Source organism: Rattus norvegicus, chromosome X, assembly GCF_021556685.1.
Source record: "Rattus norvegicus strain SHRSP/BbbUtx chromosome X, alternate assembly SHRSP_T2T, whole genome shotgun sequence".
Classification (NCBI taxonomy): Eukaryota; Metazoa; Chordata; class Mammalia; order Rodentia; family Muridae; genus Rattus; species Rattus norvegicus.
In genome coordinates this window covers 129,142,736-129,170,003 of record NC_141554.1, presented here as the reverse complement: position 1 = coordinate 129,170,003, position 27,268 = coordinate 129,142,736, and the positions used below count along the sequence as shown (strand labels likewise).

The 27,268-nt window shown below is 38.9% G+C and overlaps 1 protein-coding gene across 11 annotated transcripts in view; it reads right to left on the bottom strand.

Annotated features, from left to right (window-relative positions):
• The window catches only part of Gria3 (glutamate ionotropic receptor AMPA type subunit 3), a 263,524-nt gene that overhangs the window by 12,308 nt on the left and 223,948 nt on the right, over positions 1 to 27,268 (bottom strand). For 7 of the 11 annotated variants that reach the window (XR_015646201.1, XR_015646200.1, XR_015646199.1 and 4 more), the window contains 2 exon segments: positions 12,683 to 12,930; positions 12,012 to 12,126 (listed from right to left, as the gene is read on the bottom strand). Coding sequence is in view for 8 of the 11 variants with exons in the window: in XM_087599277.1 (XP_087455403.1) it covers positions 12,012 to 12,126; positions 12,683 to 12,930 (363 nt within the window). In the remaining 3 variants the exon portion in view is untranslated. 11 annotated transcript variants of the gene reach the window in all.

Here is a 27,268-nt window from a genome sequence, read left to right as displayed (position 1 = left end):
AAAGTTACCTCACTTCGGTTAATGGAAAGTTCCATTCTCTAGAGACCCTGGGTTTAGAAGGTATTCATAAACATTTAAGTGACAGATTGATAAAAGTAAAATGTGTTGGTTTAGAGCAGTGTTTCTTAAAGTATGTTCCTGGGACCCCTGGGGGAATCATTGAACCCCTTTGTTAGAGGGCCTGTGAAGTCAAAGTCTTTTATAGTGATAGGAAGTTACCAGTTGCCCTTTTATTACTCTTTCATCAGATACAAATTGCTCAGAGGCTACCTGATTGTGAAATCATAACTAATTGAGCCAAGGAGTAGAAATGATAAATCCCTTCCTTTAATATAAAACACATATTAAGCCATCTGCAAAAGTATAGGCTGGTTTCACTTCTCTAACTTTTGTTTTGAAAGTAGAATACATGTATTATGTTAATTTGAAAATAAATCACTGAATATATTCCTTTAAATACTATCATTTTAATTTCTGGCATGATGAATATTAATAGATACAACATATAAACAATTTTTTTTAGATTTTTGCAATAGTTTTTTAGACTATGAAGAGTCCTGGAACAAAATGTTTTCTAAGCATTGCTTTGGAGAATGAATGAATCTTGTGATATAGGTGCTTATTCTGGGCTGTCAACCATAGTACTTGCCTAAGCCCAGACAGTATCTCAGCATCTTAGTGCTCTCCTTCTGACAAATGGCCTATGTCTGCCTTGGGCCATCCACTAGCTTTCAGAGAACAGCTAGTTAGTTCACAGTGCAGTTATCTTAGTGTAATACCTTTTGAGTAGGGGGCTGGGGGGCAGGGTTTTTTGTCCTGCAGAGGACATTTGGTAATGCCTGGTGTCATTTTTGTTGTCACAAATGGAGTGGAGAATGATACAGTCATTCAGTGGGTATGAAGCAGTGCATGCTGATAAACATCCTATAATTACAGGAGCCTCCTCAACAATGCATCATCTGACTCCAGACGCCAATAGTGCGGAGGCTGAGAAAGCTGGTTTTCGAGCATTCAGATGTCCTCTGAGATACTCAGGATAGAAAAGAACTCTGACGGATGATACACCTCTAGAAGGTTAGTCTTTGATTAGAAAGGAAGGAAGGAAAGGAGGAGGGAAAGGACAGAGGGAAGGAGGGAGGAATGGGGAGAGAGAACGGGTGGGAGAGAAAGTGTTAATGAAATTTGGCAGGGAACCAATGTGCTCTTGGGAACTTGGAAATAGAAACCAGGGCAAAAATGAACATTTCAAGCAGTAGTAGACCCAAGGAACATAAAAGTTGCAACCAGAAATCACAGATAATACCACTCAACAAGGTGAGGATAGGTACTAAGAGAAGAAAGCTCCTACTAGTCTGTGTTGCTATGAGATGGACTAAGTTTCCAAAGTGGTAGATTAAACATGCTTTGATTAAAACCGGTTTTTCCATCCCTGTCTCTTACTAGATGTATTGTGAAGCCTAACTCAAGTCAACTAAATATGTACACACACACACACACACACACACACACACACACACACACTGGTGTTTTGAAGAAAGGAGAATTAGGTACTCATTTGGTAATTTTAGATGTTTTTGTCAGGATGGTATATGTTTTCTACTAGCTCAAATGTTTTCTCTCTTCCCTCTATCACCCTCCATCTTGCCTTATTTCTGTGCTTGTCTTGTGACTCCTTCTAAACCATGTGCTTCTCTAAGGCATCGATCTTATGCTTTTGTAGCCTCATTTATGACATCTTTCCCTCAGTAAATAACCCTTTTAAAGATAACTCTTTTAGCTTTTCATTTTCATCCTAGTTCCTTTAAATAATTACAGTAGACAATTTTATTATTGCTTAAGTTGAGTAGCTACCCTAAGGAAGGCAGATTTATGGTCTTCACTTTATAAATTATGAAACTGCAGCACATGCAGGTCAAGCAATTTGCTTAAGCCTCCACATATCACAGGGCTGGATGAAAAGCAAATTAATATACATTGAACTATCTCCTATGCATTGCCCACTGAAACATAGACAAGAATAGGTAGTTCTCCTCATTCTTTCTTTTCTGGCTTAGATATCCATAATGATTTTTTCCAGGGACCCCAATTCTCCAAATAACTATCAATCTACCAAAGGCGTATATTCCAGCTGAGGCCTTTTATTCTGATGCGGCAATGCGTCGCATGGGAAATGTCTCCAGCAATTACAGCAGGCTCTTGACCGAGTACCTGAGAGAACTAGAAGTCAGAAATATTTATTGTGTTCACCTCAATAGAGAACAGAAAGAATTAAACAAAGTAGGTCAGATTTCTATCGTGGAAATTAACCAAGCAGTCGTTCTCTGAAGGTCTTGGCATGAACTTTTTGCTGAGCAGAACCATCATAAGGTAGAGGCATTCACTGGTCAGCAAGCTAAAGGAGAAAACTGGAGGGCTTTCTGATGGGGTCTGGGAATTATCCCCACGTCCCATTTTTCTCTCCCCTATTTCTAAAATTCCATTTTAAAAATTTCACACTGTTAAGTTTGAGCAACGTGTTCATGTTCTTGTTTCATTCTCTCTCTCTCTCTCTCTCTCTCTCTCTCTCTCTCTCTCTCTCTCTCTCTCTCTCTCATTAGTGTGAGTCTTCCTGAGACACGGAAATGATAAATAAATAGAGACTATTTAGAAAGCAACTTGCTAGTCTCCTTTCCAAAAATGGTTTGGGGCTTGGGACAAGACTGAAAGTTCTCTGGGGAAGAAAATGTTTTATGGCATAGAAGTCATAAGAACAATATCAAGCAGATTATCAAGTAGATGTGGAGTTGGGGCATGGGCATATGTGAATTACAGTCTCTGCACATACAGGAAAATAACGCTGACCTGTACCAGGATGTTTATTCCTGAGTGTGGAGGGCAGACAGGAACTGCCATTTATTTATTACCTTTTAATATTAGGAGGAGTAATGTATAATGATTTGATAATTAATTCTTTCTTTTAAAAATGTTTATTTTTAAATACACACACACACACAACTACACAACTAGTCAGGTCAGAAGAGAACTTGTGAGAGCCAGTTCTGTTCTTTTACTTTCACTTGGGTTCTGGAGAATGAACTCTGGTCATTAGACTCCAAAACAAGTGAGCCTTCCCACCTCTCTCCCCTCATTTCTTCCTCCAGCTTTTTGTAGCCCAAGCTGGCCTTAGTCTTCATATTTAGCTGAGTCTGACCTTGAGTTACTCATCTTTTTGTTTTACCTCCTAAGAACTGAGACCATAGATATGTGCCAGCAAGTCTCATATGAATTAATTGTATTTTCAATGAAAATATGATTAGATGATTAAAAACTTCTGCTTGTTTCAGCCATCCACATCTTGGCACTAACTGAGATACAAAGGAGGCACAGTATACACAGTCCAGCACATAGTCCCTCCACGTGGTGGTTGTCAGAGTCTGGCTCATCCAGCTATTTTAAAGAACCCATGTTGTCTTCGCAATGGTAAACTTTATACATGGGCACGGATTAAGGATAAGAATACATTGTTTATTTTTGTATTTTTTTATGAATGTAGAATCTCTCTTGTAAAACCCAAATAAATAAGCCTTTTGATTAATACAATGGCTGAGTGTATTTTAAATTTTTGATGTCCTCAAGGACTTAAAATGATGAGTGAAGCAGCTTGGCAGCACGCTGTGTTCTTTAGAGTTAAGTGTGGTGCTCCAGCTCCTTATAGGGGAGAAAGAGCGAATTTGAGTCTACTAAATTCATTACCAAGGTGATATCCCCAGGTAATCTGTTGACCTTGGAAGCGATAAGAAAGTTTAAATTATGGATCCGACTCTGATCCTGGATAGAAACTCATGGTGTAGTGTGAGCTATCTCTCTGAGAGACTGGATGGTATACTCTGATCTAAAAGATTGCACTTTCTGTTTCTGAATAGGGATACAGAAAGGGCAAATGGTTGGGTAATTAATGACTCCAGAAGATCTTCAGTGGAAGGATAGAGACATGTGTCACTATGTAGAGAAAGGAAAGATCACACAAAAAGCAAAAGAAATATATGAACAAAGACTGTGAGTTTATAAGTGTAATTTGAAACCTGCTCTGACAACCTAATATCTAGGCAATGAAAATGGAAATGGTCACAAATGAAGGTGGAAAAATTTCTGCCACCATATTCTGCATCCGAACACTTGTTTTTAAGGTACTAATTCTTGCTTCTTGGTAACTTTCTGAACAGGCGTTCTGGAATATCGTCAGCCCAGTGGAGAAAGGTAGTCTCCACTTTCTTGTCCATCTTTAAACTGAGACTACTTCAGGTAGTCATGGCAATCAGTCACCAGTGTCTCATTCCAGCCTCTCTTGGAGAAGTGATAGTATCACTGGCATAAGAAGTATGTGCAGGCAGGCACAGATGTCAGTGCACAGGCTTGTTGGAGTCAATTGACAGTCAAGAAAGAGAGAAGAAGGCTTGCTGAGTGATAGGATTTAGCACGTGGCCTTTTGTATTCTTTTATATTAGTTAACTTTGGATATATGTAATGAAGGGATTTACTTGTCTATGTGCCACCTATTGGAGGCTGTGCCAGTTCCAAACATGCCCTAACGTGTTTAAGTGTATGGAATCATTAAAAATACTCTAGCCCCCATTTTCACAGGAGTTCCGGCCTGTAGGAGTGCAGGAGAATGAGGATTTATGCCATTTAAAACTTTCTTGCCTTTGGGTTGCTGAGAGCTGTCTCCATACCCTTTGACTGTTGGCATTACTGAACTCTGAGTGTTCAAGTGACCCTCATCTTCACAGAGGAAGCGTCAACGATCTGCAGAGTTATGCAGTGCTTAGCTGCTAGAAGTATAAATACTCTGAGAGAGTATTTATAACCACGTAGTTCAAAAATGTAGCTCAAACCTATTTAACTCCTTGCTAATGGGATCATAATTTAATGTAAGTGCAAAGAACAAATTCAATAATGCATGCATATAACATTAGGACTTGAAAGCTGCGAGTCATTTTTCTAAGGGCCTAACAATGCTAATGACTAAAATGTATTGATGACCATCTGTGCTCGCACAGCAGCCTCAGAAGTAAACTTGAGATATGGAATTAAATCAGCAGTGTTTCCATATGATAACTTCTCATATTCAAAACAAGAGAAACTTTGATTCTACAGATCATAGATTTCCCTGGTGAATTTCTGTCAAAAACTAGACCTCTTTCTGGCTTATGTCTCTAAAAAGCAAAACAATTATTTCGCGTAGCCTAACTATGTGGGAAGATTCCTTACTCAATTTTTTCTCAACGAAGAGTAGGGATTGAGAGAAGATACTAAGGTGGAAAAATAATTGATATATGTCAGTGAAAAAAACCCACTGTAAATGTGACTCCCACTTGTTGTCCAAGTAAGCTTTAAAAGCTCCATTTTAACATGCATTAGAAGTTCCCATCATCAAATGTAGTTGGTATTTATCATGTGTAAGTGTGTTTTATTTAGTTTATTCCAGGAGTACCAAGAGAGGCCAGAAACTCAACTAATGAACATTTCTGAAGACATTAACTCTTCAGGCTACAAATAATCAATTTTAGCTTCTATTCAAATATTGATAGAAAGAAATGGTGGCTATATATATCCAACTTAAAACTTGGTACAGACTGCCAATCCAAAGGTACATACCAATCTCTTTCCACACACATTCTAGCAGCCACACATCATGCCTGCGTCCCTAGTAGTGATGTCAGACAAGAAACACTAGCAGTCTTACTATGAGTGTCTGTGTATATTGGTATACATATAGACTCTGTGTATATATGTTTATACACACATATGTATATATAATATGTATATACTAAGATATAGTATGCTGCTGCTTTAGATCAATATTTGAGATGCATTTTAGTGCTAGATAAAATGTATAAAAAATGTTAGTCCAACACTTAGACCACATTTTTGCCATCTCAGACTAATGGGTACCAGCCTCATGTGCCAAGGGCCAAATGCTATACCGCTCTCTAAAAAGTCAAAAGAGAATGAATTTTAACTGTTCTTTATAAAAATTTCCCCCCACCCTGCTCCACCAACCCCCAACTCCCACCCTAATAAAAATAACTTAGGTGCATTAAATTGTTCGTATTTCTTTCGATGGCTGTCCTACCTTCAGACAGTGTGGTTCTACAACCTCTTCAAATGAAATGAAACTCAATTATTTTCTCCTCAAGGGGAAGGGAAAGATATGCATCATTTCACTCTTTGCCATGGCAACAGCGTCCTTCCTCTTGGCAACTGTGTAACATCATTCTTACCTTCTTGTTTTTCAATCCTGCTGTTCTTTCTGTAGCGCTGGTGTTGGATATTTTGGTTATTGTTTGTCAATAAGAAACATATTCATGATATCAGAATAGCAACATATATAGTCAATCATGTCCTAATCATAGGAATTATGCTAAGGCCACACAGTCAATTGTGTTTAAGTCAAAGAATGAAATAAACGGTATTTTCTTTGTGGGTTACATTTTTCCTCAATGGTAGAATTTATTTTTCTAGCATCACTTGCAAAATCATTGGTTTTGGCAGTACTGGACTGGTTCAGTTCTTAAGACAACTGGTCCCTTGCTTGAAGTAGTCATTTGAGAGAAAGTGAGGATTTGCTCTTGGGAAGAAGACCTGAATCAGTTCAAGTAGCAAATTTAGTCACTACCATGAAAAAAATTGTCAGGGTCTTCATATTTCCAGGAGGCAGTACCAGCACAGAAACATGCAAACCAATGAAGAGTATAGTATACTCACCCTACTTCTTGATCCCAAACCAGTCTTGGGGATTCACAGGAACTTCTGCTAAGACCCAGGAAGTGTCATCGTTCTGTAATGGTTCTTGCCTATACACATAACAGTGTCAATAAAGTATCATTGGGATCCATCTTAACCCTGGGCATCCAAAGTGTCAACCTTTAGGAATGGCTGCTGCCAGTAAAAGATCCAGTTTTGTTGCAGATAAAGGCAGATGCAGATTCATATCCATTCCCTAAGTCCCAAGATTGTCAAAGAATTCTGGGTGTGGAAGAGAAGCAATTAAGAGATGGTGGCATAGGAGAGGAAAATTGTAGACAAACACAGGAGGAGAAATACATACAAAACTGAAGATCTCATGTTATACATGTGGGGAAAACAGTTATAGTCTCATTCCTTTAGGTAGCACCAACTATGGATCTCAGGGAATTTGGAACAGGCTACCTCGAAGTGCCATTTTTTACTGTCTCTGAATGGAAGACTTGCTAAGCAAATGTACAAGATTACTTTTTTAAAGAAAAAATATTGATATAGGGAGGAGGAAGCAAACTGTTGAATTTCTTAAGAGAACAAACTTTAAATGTACATTCAAAGCACACAGATGAAAGCAGATACAACTAATTTCAGGGAGCTTTTGAATCTATTAAATAAATTTATTTGATATATGAATCTATTAAGATGGACTCCATGATTTTTCTCAATGTGTGTGGCACATTCTTGTTGTTCTCTTCTAGTTTTTATATATTTCAATTTCAACTACATTTCTCTATTGATATTTTACACTATTTCCTATGTCTTACAAGTGAAGGTACCTTCATAATACTTATTGTAGTCAAGGACTTCAGAATGGTTCCATTTAAACATTCTGTTTCATTGTTCTCAAAGGCATGCAATCTGGCTGTTCTTTTTTTCATCTTTGAAAGTATAGATACTAGAAGTCTATTTAAATCCATTGATGCAAATCTAGGCTGAGATAGGATAGGTTTTGTAATATCTTATCACTCCCGGTACAAACAGCATGTTTTTACTGACATTCTTATGCGTGAAGGTATATAGAAAAACTAAGCCGGTATCATTTACTTAAGATTAAGGGAATGAAGTTAGGTGGGTGGAAGGACTAGAATGGAAGACTGTGAGATGGTTAGTAGATAGCTGTGGAAGAAAGTTAATGCCTTTATCTGGGAACTCAGAAAAATCACTTTCTGCTCTGTTTTACCGTGACAGACTTTCATCAGCTGTCTCTCAAACCTCTAGTGATCTAGGTTTATAGCTGGAACAACCTACAAGCCTCTTAATTACTGCATTTTCACACGCCTTACAATAAAGCAGCCACACAACAGGGTGATTTGTGGGTTGAAAATTCCCAAACCACAGTCTTTGTTTCCAGGATTTATCTCTGTACATTTATAGATCATCAAGGGCAGATCAGGCATATTTTGGCCAGGATTTATTAGCTTACACTTGAGAAATTGATCCAGCCCAGCAGTATTTTGGGTCTAGCCTGTGGGCCTTATTCAGTAGCTACTCCAGTTCGTGACCCCTTTCTTAATTCTGTGTATTCAGAAGAGAAAATAGTGTGTCTATTACATTAGATTAAGAGTGTACTCATTTTTGACAGCATGAAAAGTTCCTGTTCTTTCCATAGCATAGTAAAATTTGTAGAATATGCTCAGAATGCATGCTGTCTCATGTTAGAAGGGAAAAGTCAACAATTTAACATAATTGCCCATTTATCATAATTTAAAGGTTATAGGAGCAAGACAGAGAGCTAAGTAATACAGGTATTTTCCCCTTTGCTGGTTTCAGAGATAATAGGTGTGAAAATGTTTTTCAAATAGTGAAGGTACTTATAAATGTCAGATTTTGTGATTATTGTCATTTTTAGTAATCAGTACCGAGGGCTAGAGTGGCTTAAATATACCATTTGCCTAGTAACCGAGGTGACTGAGAATGAGCCTGATTCTTACAGAAACATATCACATGCAATCAGGTTCACACTATTCCTGGGTGGATATCTGCGATAACTTGCTCTCTGCAACATTATCAGAAGAGGTGATCCTGAAAGTCAGAAGAGATGTGTGATGGCATTGGCTGTGTGACCTTCTCAAAGTCAGCACCACTTCTGGATCTCACTTGCCCTATGAAATGATGGTACATCCAGGGGTTATTTTGTCGTGTTAACTGGGGACAAGAATCAATAAGGAAGTGTAATTCTGAAGCCATTTTGCTAATAGGATAAAACTTTCTTAATGTGAACTACCACAGGGGAAGAATTGTCAGAACGAGGGAAGCAAATCCTGAATTACAAAATATGTCTGAAGCATGACATTTTCTCCTTTTAGTTCTGTTTTGTCATTCAGACTGGCTATAAAACATTGCTTTATCAGAGGTCCCCATGAGAACTATTTTCGTGGGTAGATTTAGAATGAATATGATTATATGTGATGAGTGCTTCCAACCTTTGAAACAAAAAGGTTTGTTCTCTCAAGAAAAAAATTCAACTGACAGTCTAGTCTAAACTCTTCATTTGGTTAACAAGTCTCTCTTGTCCACATACATTGTCCTATAAATTTACTTTGTAGACTGGTCCTTGTCTAGTTTATTCCATAGTAATAATCAAAGCACTCCGAGTTAAAGAGGTTTCAGTGAATTTCTACTTTCTGAATGGATTCATGTTGGATGGTACCCACGAAGTAGTAGTGAAACACAGTCACTTAAGTTCATTTCTTGCTCCTCCTTGTGCTCACTCTCGGAAAAAAAGCAGGTGGCAAGAAGGAAGAATATAAAGCAGGCTCCTTGATAATTCCCAGGCAGAAGAAGCAGTTGTTGGATATGCAGCTTTGATCCCACTATTATCCATAGTTGAGAATGGAGTTGGCTTATTTCAAAAGGTAAATTGAAGGGATGACCAAGAAAAGTAATTGGAAAGTGGCCTGGCAGGTAGCACTATGGCTAAAGAAGTTTGAAACAATTAGGATCTACTGAAATATTTTCTATTTGCATGCCAAATTTCAGAAAAATCTGGAAATTGTAAGTTAGCAATAGAGTTACTAGATAAAACTCAGAGACAATACTGAGAAAAGAACACAAAGTGTGATTGTTGGTTATAATTAGCAAAAAGCTAGTTTAACCTTTTGGGATCTTCATGATACTAAGTCATTTCATGAACAGTAAAGGTCAGTCAAATCAGTTCAGGTTTAGTTTTGTTTTCAAGTGTGTGTGTGTGTGTGTGTGTGTGTGTGTGTGTGTGTGTGTGTGTGTTTTGAGTTTGTGTGTGTGTTTGCGTGCATGCCTGTGAGTGTGTGTGTGTGTGTGTGTGTGTGTGTGTGTGTGTGAAACATCAAACGCCTGGTTATTGTAAAACTTCTGGGTACTTCTGGGCACTGTGTGGATTATTTAGAGGCATCTTGATTCAGTCCATGGCTTCTCTGCATGATGAGTTCATGAGAACAATGTATCCAATCCAGCTTCGTTTTCATTCTGTAACTCACTTGGATAATAGAATTAGGTTCTCGGTGGCCCGCTAATACCATGAGAAAAGTGCTGGGAGGAAGGTGCTAAACACTTTAGGCATCAGCATAGCCATTGTGAAAACCAAATGAAGCAAATGATTGGCTAAATTTTCAGTGTCATCGTCAGTTTACATTGGCGAGAAAGGAAGTCACTGCTTTTTGGCACATAGTAAAACCTTGATTAATTGGAATCCATAGGGATGGATGGGATTGTTAATAAGAATACTTCACTTTTGGCTACTGACATGCTGCCTTAAAATGCTTGTATCCACTCTCATGCCTCAGGGAAGTAGCCTCTAATGTTTGAGTGTCAATCCAGATGGAGAGAAGTTAGAGGAGAAAGATCTAGCTGCAGTTATCACTTGGCAACTATGTTAAAACGCAATTCCTTGAGGTCTTCTCATTTTGGATATCATTAAAGTTTCTCATCAATGGAAGTTTGGAACCGGGACTGACAATTCAGGCCACCGGTTCAGTGTATTCTTGTTAATCAAGGTTTTACAAGAAAAGGCCTTGCCAATGTTTGGTAAGATTATCAATAGAAGTTGTTTTAAAATTTGCTTCTTTGAAAGTGCTCTGGATCAGTGTTTTCAAACCCACATTATACTGCAGACTGGCAAACTAGCTTTTTTGCCAGAATCCCAAGGGATGGAGAAGAAAAGAGAAGAGCAGAATTACAAGTATTGTCTCTGAAGGAAAAAAGTTTTGGCTTGCCTGTCTGTTGCTCTGTGGTTGGGAAGCACTGTTCTTCACCTTAAGATGACCATGGTATCTTGGTTGTGCAAGAGCTGATCTCTCCTGTTTCAGTATCATTCGCATGCCCCATGGGCCATGGAGAAATCTGTTTTCCGGTCTTCTCCTGTACTTACCCGAAATGTCTCTCCATGACTTGGTGTCTTGGTCTCTGAGAAAGCCCCTATTTCTTGTTGCTTTGTTGATGGCTACTCATCCATTCTAGCCCCGAAGAGTATTGGGAACCAAAGGAATGGCAAGTAAGATGGGTTTTCTCATGATGTCAACCTGGATAACAATTAGACCTACCTGAACCAAAAACATAGCTAAAGAGAAGCCAAATCAGGGATTCACACACAAGTAGTGTCACAGGCGATGCACACGTTCAAATACATGACAGCCCTTTTGCAAAGTCTCTGTATGTGGTGACCGATTAAAGAAAGACCCCACTTAACTTGAAATTGATCTTTCTCTTTGCTTTTCAAGTTAAGTGGGGCCTACTTAAATCAGCTAGCACATACAGAGAAGAATATTTCATCATTCATACAAAGAATAGAAGTCACTCCCACTCATTCAAGAAACTTCTGTGAGCAATCATCACATCCTAGAAAAAAATAGCACCAAACAAATTATATCCTGTCATCTCAGTGGCTGGATCTGATTTCTTACACAATTCAACTGAGGCAGAGGGGGAAGTCTCACAGGACACCCATGGGCTTTTGAAAGCCAAGGGCACCGAAACTTGCATAATGGCCTTCATATAGAAACCAGTCTAGCATGTGGGGAAAGGAAAGGGTGTGAACAGGGAGCCTCTGTCTGGGAGTTTAAGAAGGGACCCAAGTTAGATCAAAAATATGGGCTGTGCCCTAAAGTCTTTCTGGTTCCCAAAGCTGCCAGGCAGGGGAATAACCTGGTCATTCTACTTTCTGTGTGTGTCTCGTGCTCTCTCCTCAATAATAAGATAACAGTCTTGCCGATTACTCGTCACTAAGGGTACCCGGTTGTGGTGACATTGAGGCTGACCTTGGAGTCACCGCCCCCGCTGCCGCACTCTCCTTTGTCGTACCACCATTTGTTTTTCAATTTGTCCAAGAGGCCTTGCTCATTCAGTTTTAATACTGCCAGGTTAACAGCATTTCTTGAAACGATAAAACATAACTTGTAAGAAAATGCACAAATGCTTAGGAAATCGTTAACGTATAAAAAAGGAGCACAAGAGGACAAATTGGCTAAATTTCACAGAACGTGGAGCTATAAAAATGTCTGTACAGCAAATACAGGGTTAAATATTGGAAGGTGGCATGGAGGATAACATTTGCTCAAAACTGAAGTGTGCGGGATGGGGAAATTGTCTTTGAGAAAAAAAGTAACAAGAACACCACATCCATGCAATTAACATTCGTCACCATAACTTGGCTTTTACCATTTAAATTGAAAAAGCCGTTGAACTGTAAAATTAAAACAGCAACAAACAGTCAGAGAGGACAACACAGAGAGAGAGAACATTAAAAAAAATGGATGCATTAAATAGATGAAACCATAATTTACCGTCTTATTTAACTCCATGGAATATTGTAGATTTTAAACTTTTTAAAAGTTACCTCAAAATCCACAAGAAAGAAAACGACAACAAAATGCATCAGGGTAGGTGGAATATTATAACAACACGGATATTGTTATATTATTCCACCCACCTTAATGCTGAGCCTTTAGGGGTTGCCACACCATAGCCTTTGGAATCCAGATTTCCACCAACTTTCATCGTATCGCACGGCTTTCTCTGCTCAATGTACTCGTTCATGGTCGACTCCAGCAGGAAGGCGAACTTTCCCTTGGACTTCCGAACTCGGGCTACCCCGTCAGCTGTTGTTTTGGTAAACACAGATGGCTCTGCGGATTTCATGTAAGACCACATTTTCTCATACACAGCAATTTTGGATCGCTGTAACAGAAAGATGACAATTCTTTGGGTGGCCAAATATGACATCGCAAAGGGACACGTGCGCGGTAAAAAAAAAACAAAAACAAAAGCAAAAAAAGTATTCGCTGTTTAAATTTTAACTTTTCTTTGGGTGTGAGTGTGCCTGTGTGTGTATGTCTGAGTAGGCAGGCACCCTTAAATATTGGAAGAGGCTGGATATCCGATCCCTTGGAGATGGAGCCGCAGACAGTTGTGAGCTGCCTTACCCGGATGTTGAAAACCAAACTCTGGTCCCTTGGAAGACAGCAACTGCTCTTAGCCAGTCCCCAAACATTTTTTTTTATTACAGTCCACAGTCTCAAAGTCATGTTACACCATGGCTGTCCACTTACTTTCAGACATCTGTCAACATATTTTTTAAAACGGATTTCTCCAAATTGTGCTTATCCTTGCTAATTGTGACGCCCTCCGATGTTTTCAAATTCATTTAAAAATTCTAGTCATGGCTAGCTAACTTAGAGTCTGGTTTTGAAAAGCGTTTACTCATTTGAATTTTCTACTAGATGAAGAAATCTCCCTAAGCCCCCACCCCTACCTCAGGTATCCTGCTGTATGTTTATCCTGCATGTGCCTGAAAAAAAGTGATTGGAAGAGCATGGGAGGCCAGTTATGGTAAGAAAGTCCATCCTTGTTTTGAGACAATTTTTTGTTTTTTCTCTAGAACTTCTTTCCTTGACCCTACCTTCTAGAGCTATGGACAATAATTCTGTGTGCTGTTCCTCATGCTGATCCTTCAAATATTGCAAGGGCTTTATAATGTCCCTTCCTGATTTCATTAGGTTAAATTGTATTGGCTTCTACTGCTTCCAAAATTCTCAGAACGTTGTCCTTTCAACCATAAGCAGCTCATTTGAATTTGTGATGTCTTTTTTAAATTGGAATGTTTAGAAATAAACCAGGCACTACTGAAGTATGACCATGATAGAATAAACAAAATGTTTGCTTTCTGTCTTTGGAGCATTATTTTTTAATAACGGGGTTTAAAGTTGCATTAGTGTATTAGTCATGCGTCTACACTCCCAACAAATATTTATTGAGCACCTATTGGAGTTGTAAGGTTGAATAGTATAGTTTCCATTCAAATGGAAGTGTCACAAAAACTGCTAATTTTTTCTAAGAGTCCAAATCACCTTTGTCTTGACCTTCTCAGGTTGAATTTAATCCTGTTAAAGCTCATTTAAGTTAGGTGGTACTGAGAATGTGTAGCAAATACTTAATATGTTTGTAGCCCCATGAGTGTCCCAGTAGAGAATATAAAGGAAGAATGACCACAATGACCCTAGAACTTCCAATTAGATTGGTAGCTTGATCCTTAGGAAGAATTCTAGATAGAAGCTATGAGATGACATTTAATCAGTGATGAGGGTATGGTAAAACCCACAAACATATACCATAATTTCAAGTATCTTTCTGTGAGCTTTCCTGGCACTAATCCTGGCTCGTTTGATATGTCGTTTACTTGCTCATTTTTGGACTTTGGTCACCTACATTGAACCTTTTCATTTTTTCTTTTGTTATAATATGCTCTTCCTTTCTCCAGCTCCTGTCATACTCCCTGAACATTACATTTTTTTTGAGACCTGCCCAGGCTTATGCAAATGGGTCCTGGGATCCCCAGAGCTGCCTCCATGAAAATTAAGCCTCATGTTTATGGCAGTTAGACACTCATGGAGACCCTCATGGAGTCACTGAAGTGGCACACTGAGATAGAAACAGGTTAAGATTGCATAAAGTACAAAAGAAGGAATCCGGGATGGCTAAAGCTGAGTGAGCGAAAAGAAGACTGATAGAAAATGAGTGTAGGAAGATATTCAGGTCAGTGCCTCTAGGTCCTGATTGAACAGTTTGGATTTACTCTACACAAGATCAAAAACTGTTGGAAGATTTTGCAGAGATGTGTACATACGTGTGTGTGTGTGTGTGTGTGTGTGTGTGTGTGTCTGTGTGTTAGCACCCAATTATTTTTTAAAAGAGTACTCTGACTGCTATGTAGAGAATGGGCTAGAAGGTGGGCCAGAGTAGAAGCAAGGACATTACTTTGAAGGCTATTCTAAGAGTTCAGGGCACAGGTGCTGGTGGACAAGACTAAGATAGAATCAATGAAAGAGGAAATAAGAGGTTAGGTTCCAGAGTTGCTTTGAGGGAACAGAAACCAAGCCTTTCTGATGGACAGCTCCAACTGGTGGGCCTAAAGATAACCTCTTATAAAATATTTCATCAGAAAGCCTGACTCTTGCTTCCACTCAACCACTGAACACCTAAACTAGAAAGTTCGGTGCTACTTTTCCCTCTCCTCTTCACTACTTCTATGTAGAAATGCTGTGAAAGCTGTAATTTCACCTTCCTCTACCATTGCAGTGGTTCTCTACAGCAAGCCATCGATCCTTTTGTTTTGTTCTTGTCTCTGTTGTCTCACTATTAACTTGAGATCTTATTGCTTAATTTCTCGATTCATCTGATCCTTCTAAGGTACAAACTGAATCTCATTCCAACCATCCTTATAATTCTCTGCAATTTTCTTAAAAACCGCAGAGCAAAATTTACTCTTATGTCTGATGTCTTCTCTGATCCAGTCACACTGGACTGCACACCATTGACTGAAATCAGCCATATAGTAGTTTCATGTCTTATATGCCTTTGATTATGTTTTTGCTTTCTGCCTGAATTACCTCATTATTCCTGTAACATCCAGAACCAGTGCTATGTCTTCTTATATCTTTCCTGTTCTCACCTCCTTGATGGTTACTCGGTCTTCTGCTGCACAGCCCGCTATATTATGTTAATGAGAGTTGGCTACATTATCTGTCTTTCCTCTTGTTATTTGAGGATTTCTTGAGAACCAAGTCTATGCTCTATTCATTTAACTAGCTATGTTGGCAGTTAGCACCATTTCACTCACTGTGGTCACTAACGATATGTTTATTTAATAATAAATTTAGGCCCGGTCAGGGTGATAACCACATTATTTTCAAAACATTGCAAGATGAAGCTGGGTGGTGGTGGTGCACACCTTTAATCTCAGTGCTTAGGAGACAGAATCCTGTGCGTCTCTGAGTTGAGTGCCAGCCTGGTCTACAGAGTGAGTTCAGGGATACACAGAGAGACCATGTCTTAGATAAGAAAAGACTAAAATTGAGAGGACTAAAAATTTCCACCACACCTCATTTGTCTAAAGATGATTGGACCTCGTCTTTTCCTAAGCCTATCAACTGCTAAATAAAGATATAAACTTTGCTTTGCAAAACTATTTAAAATACTATTTAGGAGCTGGAGTTGGTGGCACACACCTGTAATTTTAACACCTGAGAGGATGAGGTAGGAGGATAAAGAGTTCAAGGCCGGAAAAATGGTACTTAATCTGACTTTGTATCTGCCCATATCCATTATGTCCCCACTAATGCTCCTTTAGTGATCAAATAGTTAGAAGATTTAAATCTGACTCTTAGACTTGTATGTTCATATCATACATTATCTTCATCTTATGAAGGTGATTTCCTTTCATAAGGAAGTACCTTGTCATGTAATGACAACTTCATGGCTTTTTGCCTCTCAAATTAAGAAAAAGTAAATAATTCAGATATACATAAATATATGAAAATAATTTAATAACAGAGATGTGCCTTCTAGAGAGTTTAAGAAATTAAGCATCTATAATTATTTGAAATTGACCTATCTGTCTTTCGTAATCATGTGTCTTTCTCTTCTTGCCAAGGGTAACCATTGTCAGAATTTGGTCTTTATTACCAACTTGCATTTCTTTATGTTTTTTATCAGAAAAAAAGTCTATTTTATAATGGTTACATAACCCTTCACTCTGTGACTATACTATACTTACAACTTCCCACCTTATTGTCATTACCGACAACACTATGTTGGTCATGCCCTTTTGTGTAAATAGATTTTTGTGTATTCTTTGATTTTGCCCAATCAGAGTTGACTGTGAAGTGTGCAAGGTTGGAGGAGGTTGCAGAACAACTTGTGTCCTACATTATTAGCTAAGCAGCCATTACAGTCATAGATAGATTTATAAGCAAAAGGCAAGGAAGTCCATGAAAGAAGCATGCTATGTTTTGGACTAATTCACTTCATATTTAGTTGAGTTCTTCGAATACTGATGCAGACTTAAAGATTTATTCCTTTAGGTAATAATGGCTTTCTAGGTAAATAAATGGCAGGGCTTGAGGTGGGTACTTTAAATGTATGTGCTGTACTCATAGCACCCAATAAAGGGTACAGTAATGTCAAATCAGTCAGTGGCAGAAGTGATCAGGCCATGGTTGATGACTAGTTTCTGAAGGTTAGAAGCAGGAAGAAGAAAATGACTCAGAAGTGAGGAAAATTAAGCTGTGGCATTTATCTTCCTAACTAGTATTTAACTGATGGCATGACATTCAGATAAAAAAAAAGAAGAAAAAATAAAATAAATTTAGAATTTTTTTTTTGCTTTTAGAGACTATTTTTTTGGCTGAAATACCAATGGCAATAAAAGGGATTGAATGCTAGTTCAATCGTCTGAACTTCAATTTAAAAAATTATGGCAGGATCTGTAATAACAAGTTCATTTTTCCAACTTGCCATGATTCATTTCCTTCATCCCATACAGCACAATGTTGTCTCAAAAAAGGGGAAAAAATAGAGTCACTTATGTAGCAAGGCCACGAGACAGCACTGCTAGGTAATTAGCAAAGGAAATCCAAAGGCAAAATACACGAATGGCGGAGGAACAGATTAGTTAATCCATAAGAGCAGGTTGAGTAGAGCTCTAGCATTAATGACTTCCGTAGCCAGAGTTCTAAGTCTTTGCATGCAATAAAGAATGAAGATCAAAGAGGTACATTGTGTGTGTGTGTGTGTGTGTGTGTGTGTGTGTGTGTGTGTGTGTGTGTGTGTGCAGATAAAAATTTGAATCTTGGGACTTGCAAATCTGTTATGTGGAAGCGAGTGATTAGTGACTCGCTTGCCAGTCAGGTCACTGGTCTGACCTTGCATCTCTCTGTAATAGTGGCATTTGTTTCCAGTTACTGTAATTCAGTGGTGATGCAGTGATAAAAGAATTTTTCTGTAGACAAATGGGGAATATGGAAGAGAGCAAATGGAGCAAGGGGATACACAAGAAAGGTTGCACAAAGGAGAGGAAGGGGGAAATGATGGGATTGCAATCTCAAAATGCATGGAGCCAGAATGCTTGGGTCTGAATCCCTTTTGCTTGGTGCATAAATTATCTAGCCTCTACATCTCAATTTCTTCATTTGTAAAGTGGTATGGGTTTTAAGCATCTACTTCAAAAATTATTAGAAATTAACAGGTTAATACATTCTTAGAATAGTGTCTAGAACACCTGAACTGGAAAGAAGTGTGCCTTTTTATTTTAAAAATGGAGAAATATGCTTTAGTTAGTGGCAAAATATATTTCAATAGTATTATAAATTGCTTTAGTCCCATATTTGCAGAACCATGACTTTATAAGTGCTATCATATGGTTAAATATTATTAGATATCTAGGTCTATTTCTGCAAATGTCTGTGATCTGCTATTAACAAAAATCATTATCAAGTGACTTTTGATTTTTAGACTTTTGATGGTGAAGGAAACACACACGCGCGCGCGCGCGCACACACACACACACACACACACACACACACACACACACACACACACACACACCCCTGCCATGGCTTACATTGGAGTCCAGAGGATAAAGTACTTAACTTGGTTCTCTCCACCATTTGGTTCCTGGAGATTAAATTCAGGTCATCAAGCTTGGTGGAAGTGACTTTTTCTACTGAGCCATCTCACCAACCTAATTTTTCCTTTTAAAATTTATGTTTTACAGTATATTTGAGGCTTATACATTAAAACTACCATGAACCAGAACCATGTTCCCAAGGAAAACTATTTAGTACACATTTCTACTTTTCCTTTGTTAGGTTGGTCAATAGAACATCCAGTTGCCGTCAGTAAACAATGTAGTAGCAGAGATCAGAGGCTCCTTCAAAGCCATCTTGCTCAACTTTCCATCTAGTGAAGCCTCCTGTGTTCAAATCCCTCTGCTGATGAGGTACTCTTTAGCTCTTAAGAGGTAGGATTCTCTGTAATGGGGAAGGTCAAATTGAGAGAAACGTCTTTCTGTTGGGCTGGCCTCTGTAGTAAAAGCCTCCCTTATCTTACCCTATTTCTGCCTTCTGCTTGAATCAAGCAATTCTTGCAATTCCTTTTATCTTTCATCTTTCCATAGTAGTTAGCACCAATTCTTTTGCATAGAAAAGGTGATTCCTAGGCAAAGTCGAGCCTTTTTTTTTTGTCTTTGCAATCATAGAATCTGGTGATGATGCCTAGCATGTACTAAGCAACTTCACAGGTGTGTTTGTGCAATGAAAGGGGATTAGAGTGAAGTGACGTCTACTCCAGCTAACTCTCCCCACTTTTCAGAGTAAATGTTCTTTCTCTCTGTCCCACATAAATTTACCATCTTTAAATTACCTGCTAATTACTTCTTTGGTAGGTTATATATTTAAGGGCCCTCTTTTTGGTTATTTGTTTAACATGAATTCTAATCAAGTCTCCTTTCTGGTTATAATGGTCCAGATCTATTTTTAATTTTTCAAAGTCTGCTCCTAAAATATGTTACCAAAGTTGACCACAACTGTGCTTGATATAATGCGATTAGCATGAAGGGAAATATTTTGTCTCATGATCTGGATATGAGAACAATTTTTCCCTTCAACAGACATTTGTCCTCACATGGATAATCTAGAAGTAATTGGATGAACAAATCAAACAGACCAATAAATCATTGTCAACAGAAACAAAATATGCAAATTTATTTTATGGTACCAGTTTGCTATCTACAGGACAAATTATTACGTTATTTCTAAGGAAATAGCTTGGGTGTTTGTAAGTTCTCTATGCCCCAAACGCATATGAAAGAATAGTTTGAAAATGTAGTAAGAAGTGATAGGAAAATGTCTTTGAGTACAGTGTGCCTAGTTTTCCTCAAGGGAGAATAAACGATTATTTATTTGGTGACTGTTGTTACCAAACCACATTGATTTGTGTGCAAGACTAGCCTTGGATCTAAATGCCACAAAAGGGCTAGATTTGACTCTGGAAAGGTCACTTTCTACTTCCTCTATTATGTCATAGTCAGCCTCCTTCACAGAGCCATGCCACACCCCTTTTCTGGCATCAGCATTAGTTATCATTGAGGAGTTCACTGATACAAAAGGGGCTTCTGGGTCTTCTGAGGGATACATTTTTATTTGGATGGGAGTTCCATGTTCTCTGAAGGAATGCAGGAGTTCTTGACATTTTAAAAAGCGTCTTTTAGGGCTAGTCTGTCATCTACAGGGCAGCAAGCAAGGCAAGTAAGATAAGAGATCGAAGGATTCATTTTTCGTCTTCTAACTGTATTATATTACTTGACAGGTTAGTCAGTTTCATCTCTAGATTGAACCTTTCTTTAATAACGAGGTTGTAATGGTAAACTGCCATGTGGCTTTTCTTCTGTGTTGTTTAGATCTTGTGAAATTTCTGGTAGTATTGATAGCTGTTACAAGTTCAAAAAGGTATCTTTTTGCTTTATATTGCTGGCCTGAGCATTTACTGAATCCACTTACAGTGTGAGTCCTTCCTAATATTTACAGAGCAAATACTGGGATAGGGATAAGTGACCCTTATAAGGTAAGATGCTCAAAGGAAAGAGAGCTGATGGCGTAGGATCTCTGCTCCTCTTTCTGTCCCACCCCTTTTGCCTTGTGTAAGGTCTGATGGGGTTAGGAGAGAAAATTGCTCCTGTGTGTCCTAGTGAGGAAACTGAAAGAGGTATAGTAAGGTATGAATAGTATAGGCCTGTTGTCAAGTTCCATAACATAGAAGCCTCACTTCCTTAGACACATTTTTTGTTGTCGTTCATTTATTTGTTTTCATAGAAGGCCTTACCTACATGTAACCCAGGTTAAAATTCACTAGCTAGCAGCCTCCCGAGCACTCATATTATAGTTGTCCACCACCACACCAAGCTCCAGACACTCCTTAGTTGTAATTCAGACAATGGAAATTTCTAATAGTAGGTCTAAGTACATGAAGGGGAGAGATTTGTGGCAAGAGTTTTGCCGGGGACACAGTGTTTCAGCTATTTGCCATCCTTATTCAGAGCCCTTCCATTTCTCACTGCTGGAAGCAGGAGAAAATTGGATATCTTTAAATGGTATATTGGCCTCCACCTTTCTGGCTGCCAAGGTGATTTTACACATACCATCATCTCAATTATGCACCCCAGAAGCTCTTTCAGGCAGCTTTAGCAGCCATTGTTCATTGATTGCTGGAACCTCAGAGCCAAGAGCAGTCTGGGCCCAGTAGGGCTCAATAAATATTGGTGGAATGAAACAATGAATTCCGGTTTTATGAATTAGGGAATCAAAGGGGAGAGCATAAGGGCAAGAGATGCTAGAAAAGACATTAGCCCATCCATTTTATTTGTCTCTATCCATGTACCATAAAGTCACTTCAAATAGACAAGACTGGGGGAAAACTAAGCTAGCTTTTCAGACAAGTACTGTCTTTCAGTTTCCTTTTGCTTCAACCAATGGCTGCCTTGTGACTGGGTATTGGTAAGAACAGGGTGAGGAGGAGAAGGAAATGCTTGCTAGGTTCTATTATTAGCTTTTCTATTGGTGGATTATGACTCTGTCTGAGTTATTTTGGGGGCTGGGCACTTAGATAACTTCAGTGGAATCAGACATCACTTTTTGCCTTGACACTGAGCTTTGCCCTCAACTGTCAAGAACTCATTGAAAATGCCTTTGCCTAACATTTTCATACTGCCATCTACAGTCCATGACAGGTTCTTTTCTACCCAAGGAGTGCTATTTCAGATAACTCATTTCCAAATGGATAGGTTCAGCGAAATTTTCAGTGACCTCTTCAGTGTCCCTTGCAGGCACGCAAAGTCAGATTTCTATTCTGATTAATTCACCTTTGGCTTCTTTGGCCAAGCGAGTCTAAGCCTATTCCAGTTGCCTGAAAGTAGCCTGCTTTTCCACTCGAATTAGGTGTCAAAAAACTCTCCCGCTGTGATAAAATGGCACCTCTAGCATTTTGTTGAGGTACATACCTTTTATGCCATTGGTATTAAAGGTATTTGTTTGTTTGTTTCGCTTACCATAATGGAACAATGCCATTTGAAAGCTTAGAACAATGGCTGTCACATAGTGTACCACCAGTAAATGTTAATTTAATACCTAAATGAACATTCGAAATTTAAGCTTAGCTTATTTTACAATGAAGTACAAATTCTTTCCCTCTTCTCTACTTCTATAGCCTAGAGAAAAAAAAGAGATAATTCTAAGGTACCATACTTAGGAACTGAGAGAATTTGCATTCAAATTTTCTTACCCATTATTTCAAGCTGTCTCTTAGTGGAGGAATTACTATGATGAAATTGACCAAAACTGTCAGTGAAATGATTGAAGTTGAATTATTTTTTCTTTCGTTGAGTTTTACATTTTGACTTACTTTTGAATCATTATTCCCTTTGGTTTGCTCTTATATTGATGCTTTTTTATTTTGCAGTTTTGTACAAGCATAAAATGTATTCTGATTATACTCGTGAATTATTTGCCACTGGTAAGGTTCAGGGAGAGGAGAAATCATTGCTTTTACTGAAGACCCTGACAGGCTCCAATGGACCTATTGATGTGATTTTCTATAGTCTTAATCATCTCCAGTGGTTCATTTTTGAAGCCACATACCTGAATGTAAAGGCACAAATTAAAATAAACCTGCTAGTTTATCACAAGGCTCTATATCCTACTATTAGAGATAATGGCTTCTGCTTGATTTGGGCAAGTTACTTAAATTTCTCTAAGATTCTAATGGCTGTCTTTGAAAAAAGATAGGATAGTCAATAAAATAATTCAGAAAACTTCATACTAAAGGACTTGGTATATAATATGTTCTTAATCAATTATATTATGTCCACATGGTTACTGTGCCGGTTAGTTTTGTCAACCTCACACGAACTGGAGTTACCTGGAAGGTTGGGACCTTAACTGAGGAAATACCTCTGTCAGATTGACTGGTGGACAAAGTATGTCTGGGTGGCATTTTTCGTGACAGCTGATTGATATGGGAGATCCTAGCCAACTATAGGTGGTATCATCCCTGGGCAGGTGGTTCTGGGAGGGATAGAAAAGGTAGTTGAATGTGAGACTGGAATCAAGCCAGTAAGCAGCGTTCTTCTGTGGTTCCTGCCTCTGTTCCAACTCGCCTCAATCATGAACTGTGATTGGGATACGTAAGCCAAATAAATTCGTTCTTCCCCCAAGTTGCTTTCTAAATAGAATTTATTTTTTTAGCCCAAGTATATGTGTTTATGTCTGTGTATGGGTATATTCATGAGTGTGGGTTCTTTGGAGGTCAGCGGAATCTGATGGTCTTGGAGCTGAACTTCCAACTTGCTGTGAGTGACCCATGTGGGTGCTAAGGAGCAAGCACGGGTCCTCTGGAAGAACAGCAAGCGCTCCCAATCACTGAGCCATTCCTCCAGCCCACAAGTTGCTTTTTTGTCATTGTATTTATCACGGCAACAGAAAGATAATTTGTATGATTGATTTGGTTTGTTAGAGAATTTGTGCCAGAACAATGTAAGAAAGACATGGGATACAACTATGTCATGGAGTGGTTGATGGCTCATTTTATTGTAAATTTGATAGGATTTGAAAATCACCATGGAAAGACACTTTGGGTTGTATCTACGAGGGTATTTCTAGAAAAGTTTAACTGAAGACAGGAGATATACTTTAAATGGAGGCAGCTCTGTTCCTTGGGCTGGGGTCCTGGACTGAATTAAAAAGGAGAAATGGACTCAGAGGTATCATTCACCTCTCCCTGCTTCCTGACTGTGGGTACCATACAACCAGTAGCTTCGTGTTTCAGTTGCCACACCTGTTCTGCCATGATCAACTGCATTTCCTGGAACTGTTAGCCACAAATATCCCCCACCCCGGCAGCTGTCTTGCTTCAGCAGCAAAGAAAGTAACTAACACAAGACAGCAATGTAGGTCACTAGGGCACCTGGTGACCTGTGTGCAGACAGGTGACAGTGAAGATGGTATCAGATTTGGCATTGTCAGTGCTCGGGAGGCACAGACTGATTCAGAACTGACTGGCTAGATGCTTTGTAAAAACTACCTTATAAGGCCACATGGGGACATTAGAAGTTCAATTTCAATATAGTCATATTTCACCTTTCCTTCAAATAGTTGGATTTAGATTTAAGCCTTTTCTTCCTCTCTGGGTTAGGAGTGTTCCAGTAAGTATTATTTCTAAAGGCGCTATCCTGATTTAAAAAAAAAAAGTGGCTGGCTGGGGTTTTGTCTGGCAAACACACTGACTGTGAAAGCTGCAGGAAAATTGATTTGCTGGCGTTTGTATGTCCTGGCATAGATATGCTGCATGGAAGCCCATAGAACCTTCTGGTAAATGCAGTAAGTGTGGGGGACTTCACAGAATGATTATGTCCCACTAATCCTCATCACTGGAGTCAAGGCAATGGTCACCATATGCAAAATGACAAATAAAACCACTCATTTTTTTTGCTAATCTATTTAGATAAGTACAACATAGCTATTTAACCTGATAGACAACACCTAAATACAAACCAGCAGCCTTTTTTTTTTACATCCCTAGCCTTTAGGCTTATATACAGAGCTCATGATGTTTTTATTCTTCCCCAGCTAGTGTGAGTAATGTTGAGCACCTATGTGGTCATCTGTGCCCTGGAAGGGCCACCTGTCCATGGTGAATATGCAGGGATGTAGCATTTTTCTCTGTAGGCCATTGGTCTCCATGCTACAAAGAGTTGGCTTGTGTACAATTAGCTGTGTGATGTTACACAAATCAGTTAATTTCACTAAGCCCCAGGGGCTCTCATCTGAAAAATGAAGATAATAATAGTACCTGCCTCATAGTATAACTGCGATGATGAAATAAAAGACTGCCAATAACAAATTTAGCATAATTCATGACAACATAGGTAATATCATTTAATAGTTGCATCAGGCACTGGGCTAGATGTGGTAGGGAATGGCAGTGTGGAAGATGTGGTCCTTAGGCTCACGAAGCTAAAAGAGTTAACAGAAGTGTCATGCAATTGATCTCCCTATAACTGTGTTGTCCTTTATGCTAATTCCTATTGACGCATGTCTACTTGAAATGTGACTAGTACCTCTGAAGACATGAATTTTAAATTCATTTAAAATTAAGTTTCAAGAGCTCCAGGTCGTTATGTCTTAGGATTAGAGCTTAAGTCTAGGGAAGACTTAAGTCTAGGTGCAGAGCAAGAAGGCACCAAGCACGGCTTCGTTGGTTTTATAACCCTTTCCTGATGACAGAGGCAAGGACTGCGTCAAACACACACACAGAACTCTTGCTTATCTGTTGCTCTGGATTTGCTTAGGCAGCCTGTGTTTATGGAAAGTCCCTCTGGAGAAAGGTAAGCTGTGTTATCTATGCGGGCAAAAATTCCTCACACACATGCGGAGATGGTTTCTTTTGAACTTAACCTATTTGTGCAAAATTGAAAGTAAATGGCCTCCCATGTCTAGGTGTGCTATGAAAGAATATTCTTATTATGTCTATCCAAGAACCACAATTTCCTTCAAAAGAGCAGAATATTATGCAAGGAAATGCATGCTACAAAAAATATAGAGAATGCTATTTAAATTTCTAGCCACATTTATGTTCTTTCTCTGGTTCTGGAAGTTGCTACATTAAGTTGTTTGTACTGTGTCTCCTTCCCAAGGGAGTAATTCTAACTGCAACGAGCAGTCAGGTAACAATACTCAAAAATTCCCCACTATTTTTTAAGAGTTCTTTCCTTTATCTTCTCTGCTACATAGCTTGAAATGTGTATGATCAAAATTGAAAATGCTAGACCTTAGGAGACGATGTCTTCTAAAAGTTTTAAGTAACTGTCAAGTATCCGCAGACACTTTGACCTAATGATTTCATACTATGTTACATTTGTGTTAAGGTCACGGCTGTCCATTTGCCTTGAGTCACTAAAGTAAGATAGAACCAACATTTTCTATGGTGATAATTCCCTGGGCATCAGGCAAGTTGAATGTCAAAGCCATTTGGCTTGGTTGCTGTCATACAGTAACCAGCTACTTGGACCAAGCTATTTCAAAAGTCCCCAAACTAAAACAAATGCTGCCAAATTGTAGATTTGTAATTTAAACTCCTTTAGGGAACAAATAACAATATCAAAACAGGAAGCGGAATTGTGAGCTGAAGCCCAGTTGTTTTTCATTTAGAGACTCAGCTAGAAAACTTGGTTGTTTTACATTCAGGCCTGCTCATTTTCCGTCACTGTTGAGCAGAAATAAAATCAGAGTCTGAAACAAGCAGAGAGTGAGTGACTTTAGAGTGGGATGGCTTTAGCACAGCCCTCCTTTAAAGGTTCCAGGGTCGATGTGGAGTTGGAAAGATTGTTAACGCCGGAAGTGGTGGACTATTCAAGGAAACAGCATCTTCCAGATACACAAGTGTAGACGCACATATGAACTCAGAGACTGCGATAAGATAAGCACGAGCTCAAGCCAGACAAAATCCCTGCACAAGAAAGGGGCGTAGGCACAAATTCTCACCCCTAGGCAAGAAGTTATTTGCAATTGATATCTGCTGGGAGAGGAAATCCGTTTTCTTCAATGAACTGACCCTGGCTGTATCAACCACACTCCAGGGCAGGCCTCATGCTTCTAAGTAGCTAGCTAACAAATTGGACTTCACAGTTCTTTAGTGGCATTTTTGTTTTCATTTCTTTAAGAGGAAAAGAACATGAAATTTGGTGGTGGATGTGAAAGTATATGATAAAAATGCACTGTATGAGATTATCAAAGAATGAAATAAATTCATACTCTGAAATCCCTTTAAAGCAAACCAGATCACTCTATTACTTTATGTGACTTGACTTTCAGGTAGATGCAATTATCATCTCCCTGCCCCCCCCCTGTCCTTCTCTTCTCTCTCTCCCTCCCTCCCTCCCTCCCTCCCTCCCTCCCTCCCTCCCTCTCTTCCTCTCTCTCTCCCGCCCTCTCTCTCCCTCCCTCCCTCCCTCCTTTTCTTCATTCCTTTCTTTTCTTTCTCTCCAGAAAAGATCAGAAGTCAAAATGCAGGGAAGCAGTCATGTTGAATTCTAAAGGACTTAGACAAATAAAAGGAAATTGAAAGCCAGGATTATATTTCCAAATTTCATGTATTTGCTAGTGTCTGAGAAACCTGGGGCCGGTGGCATAAT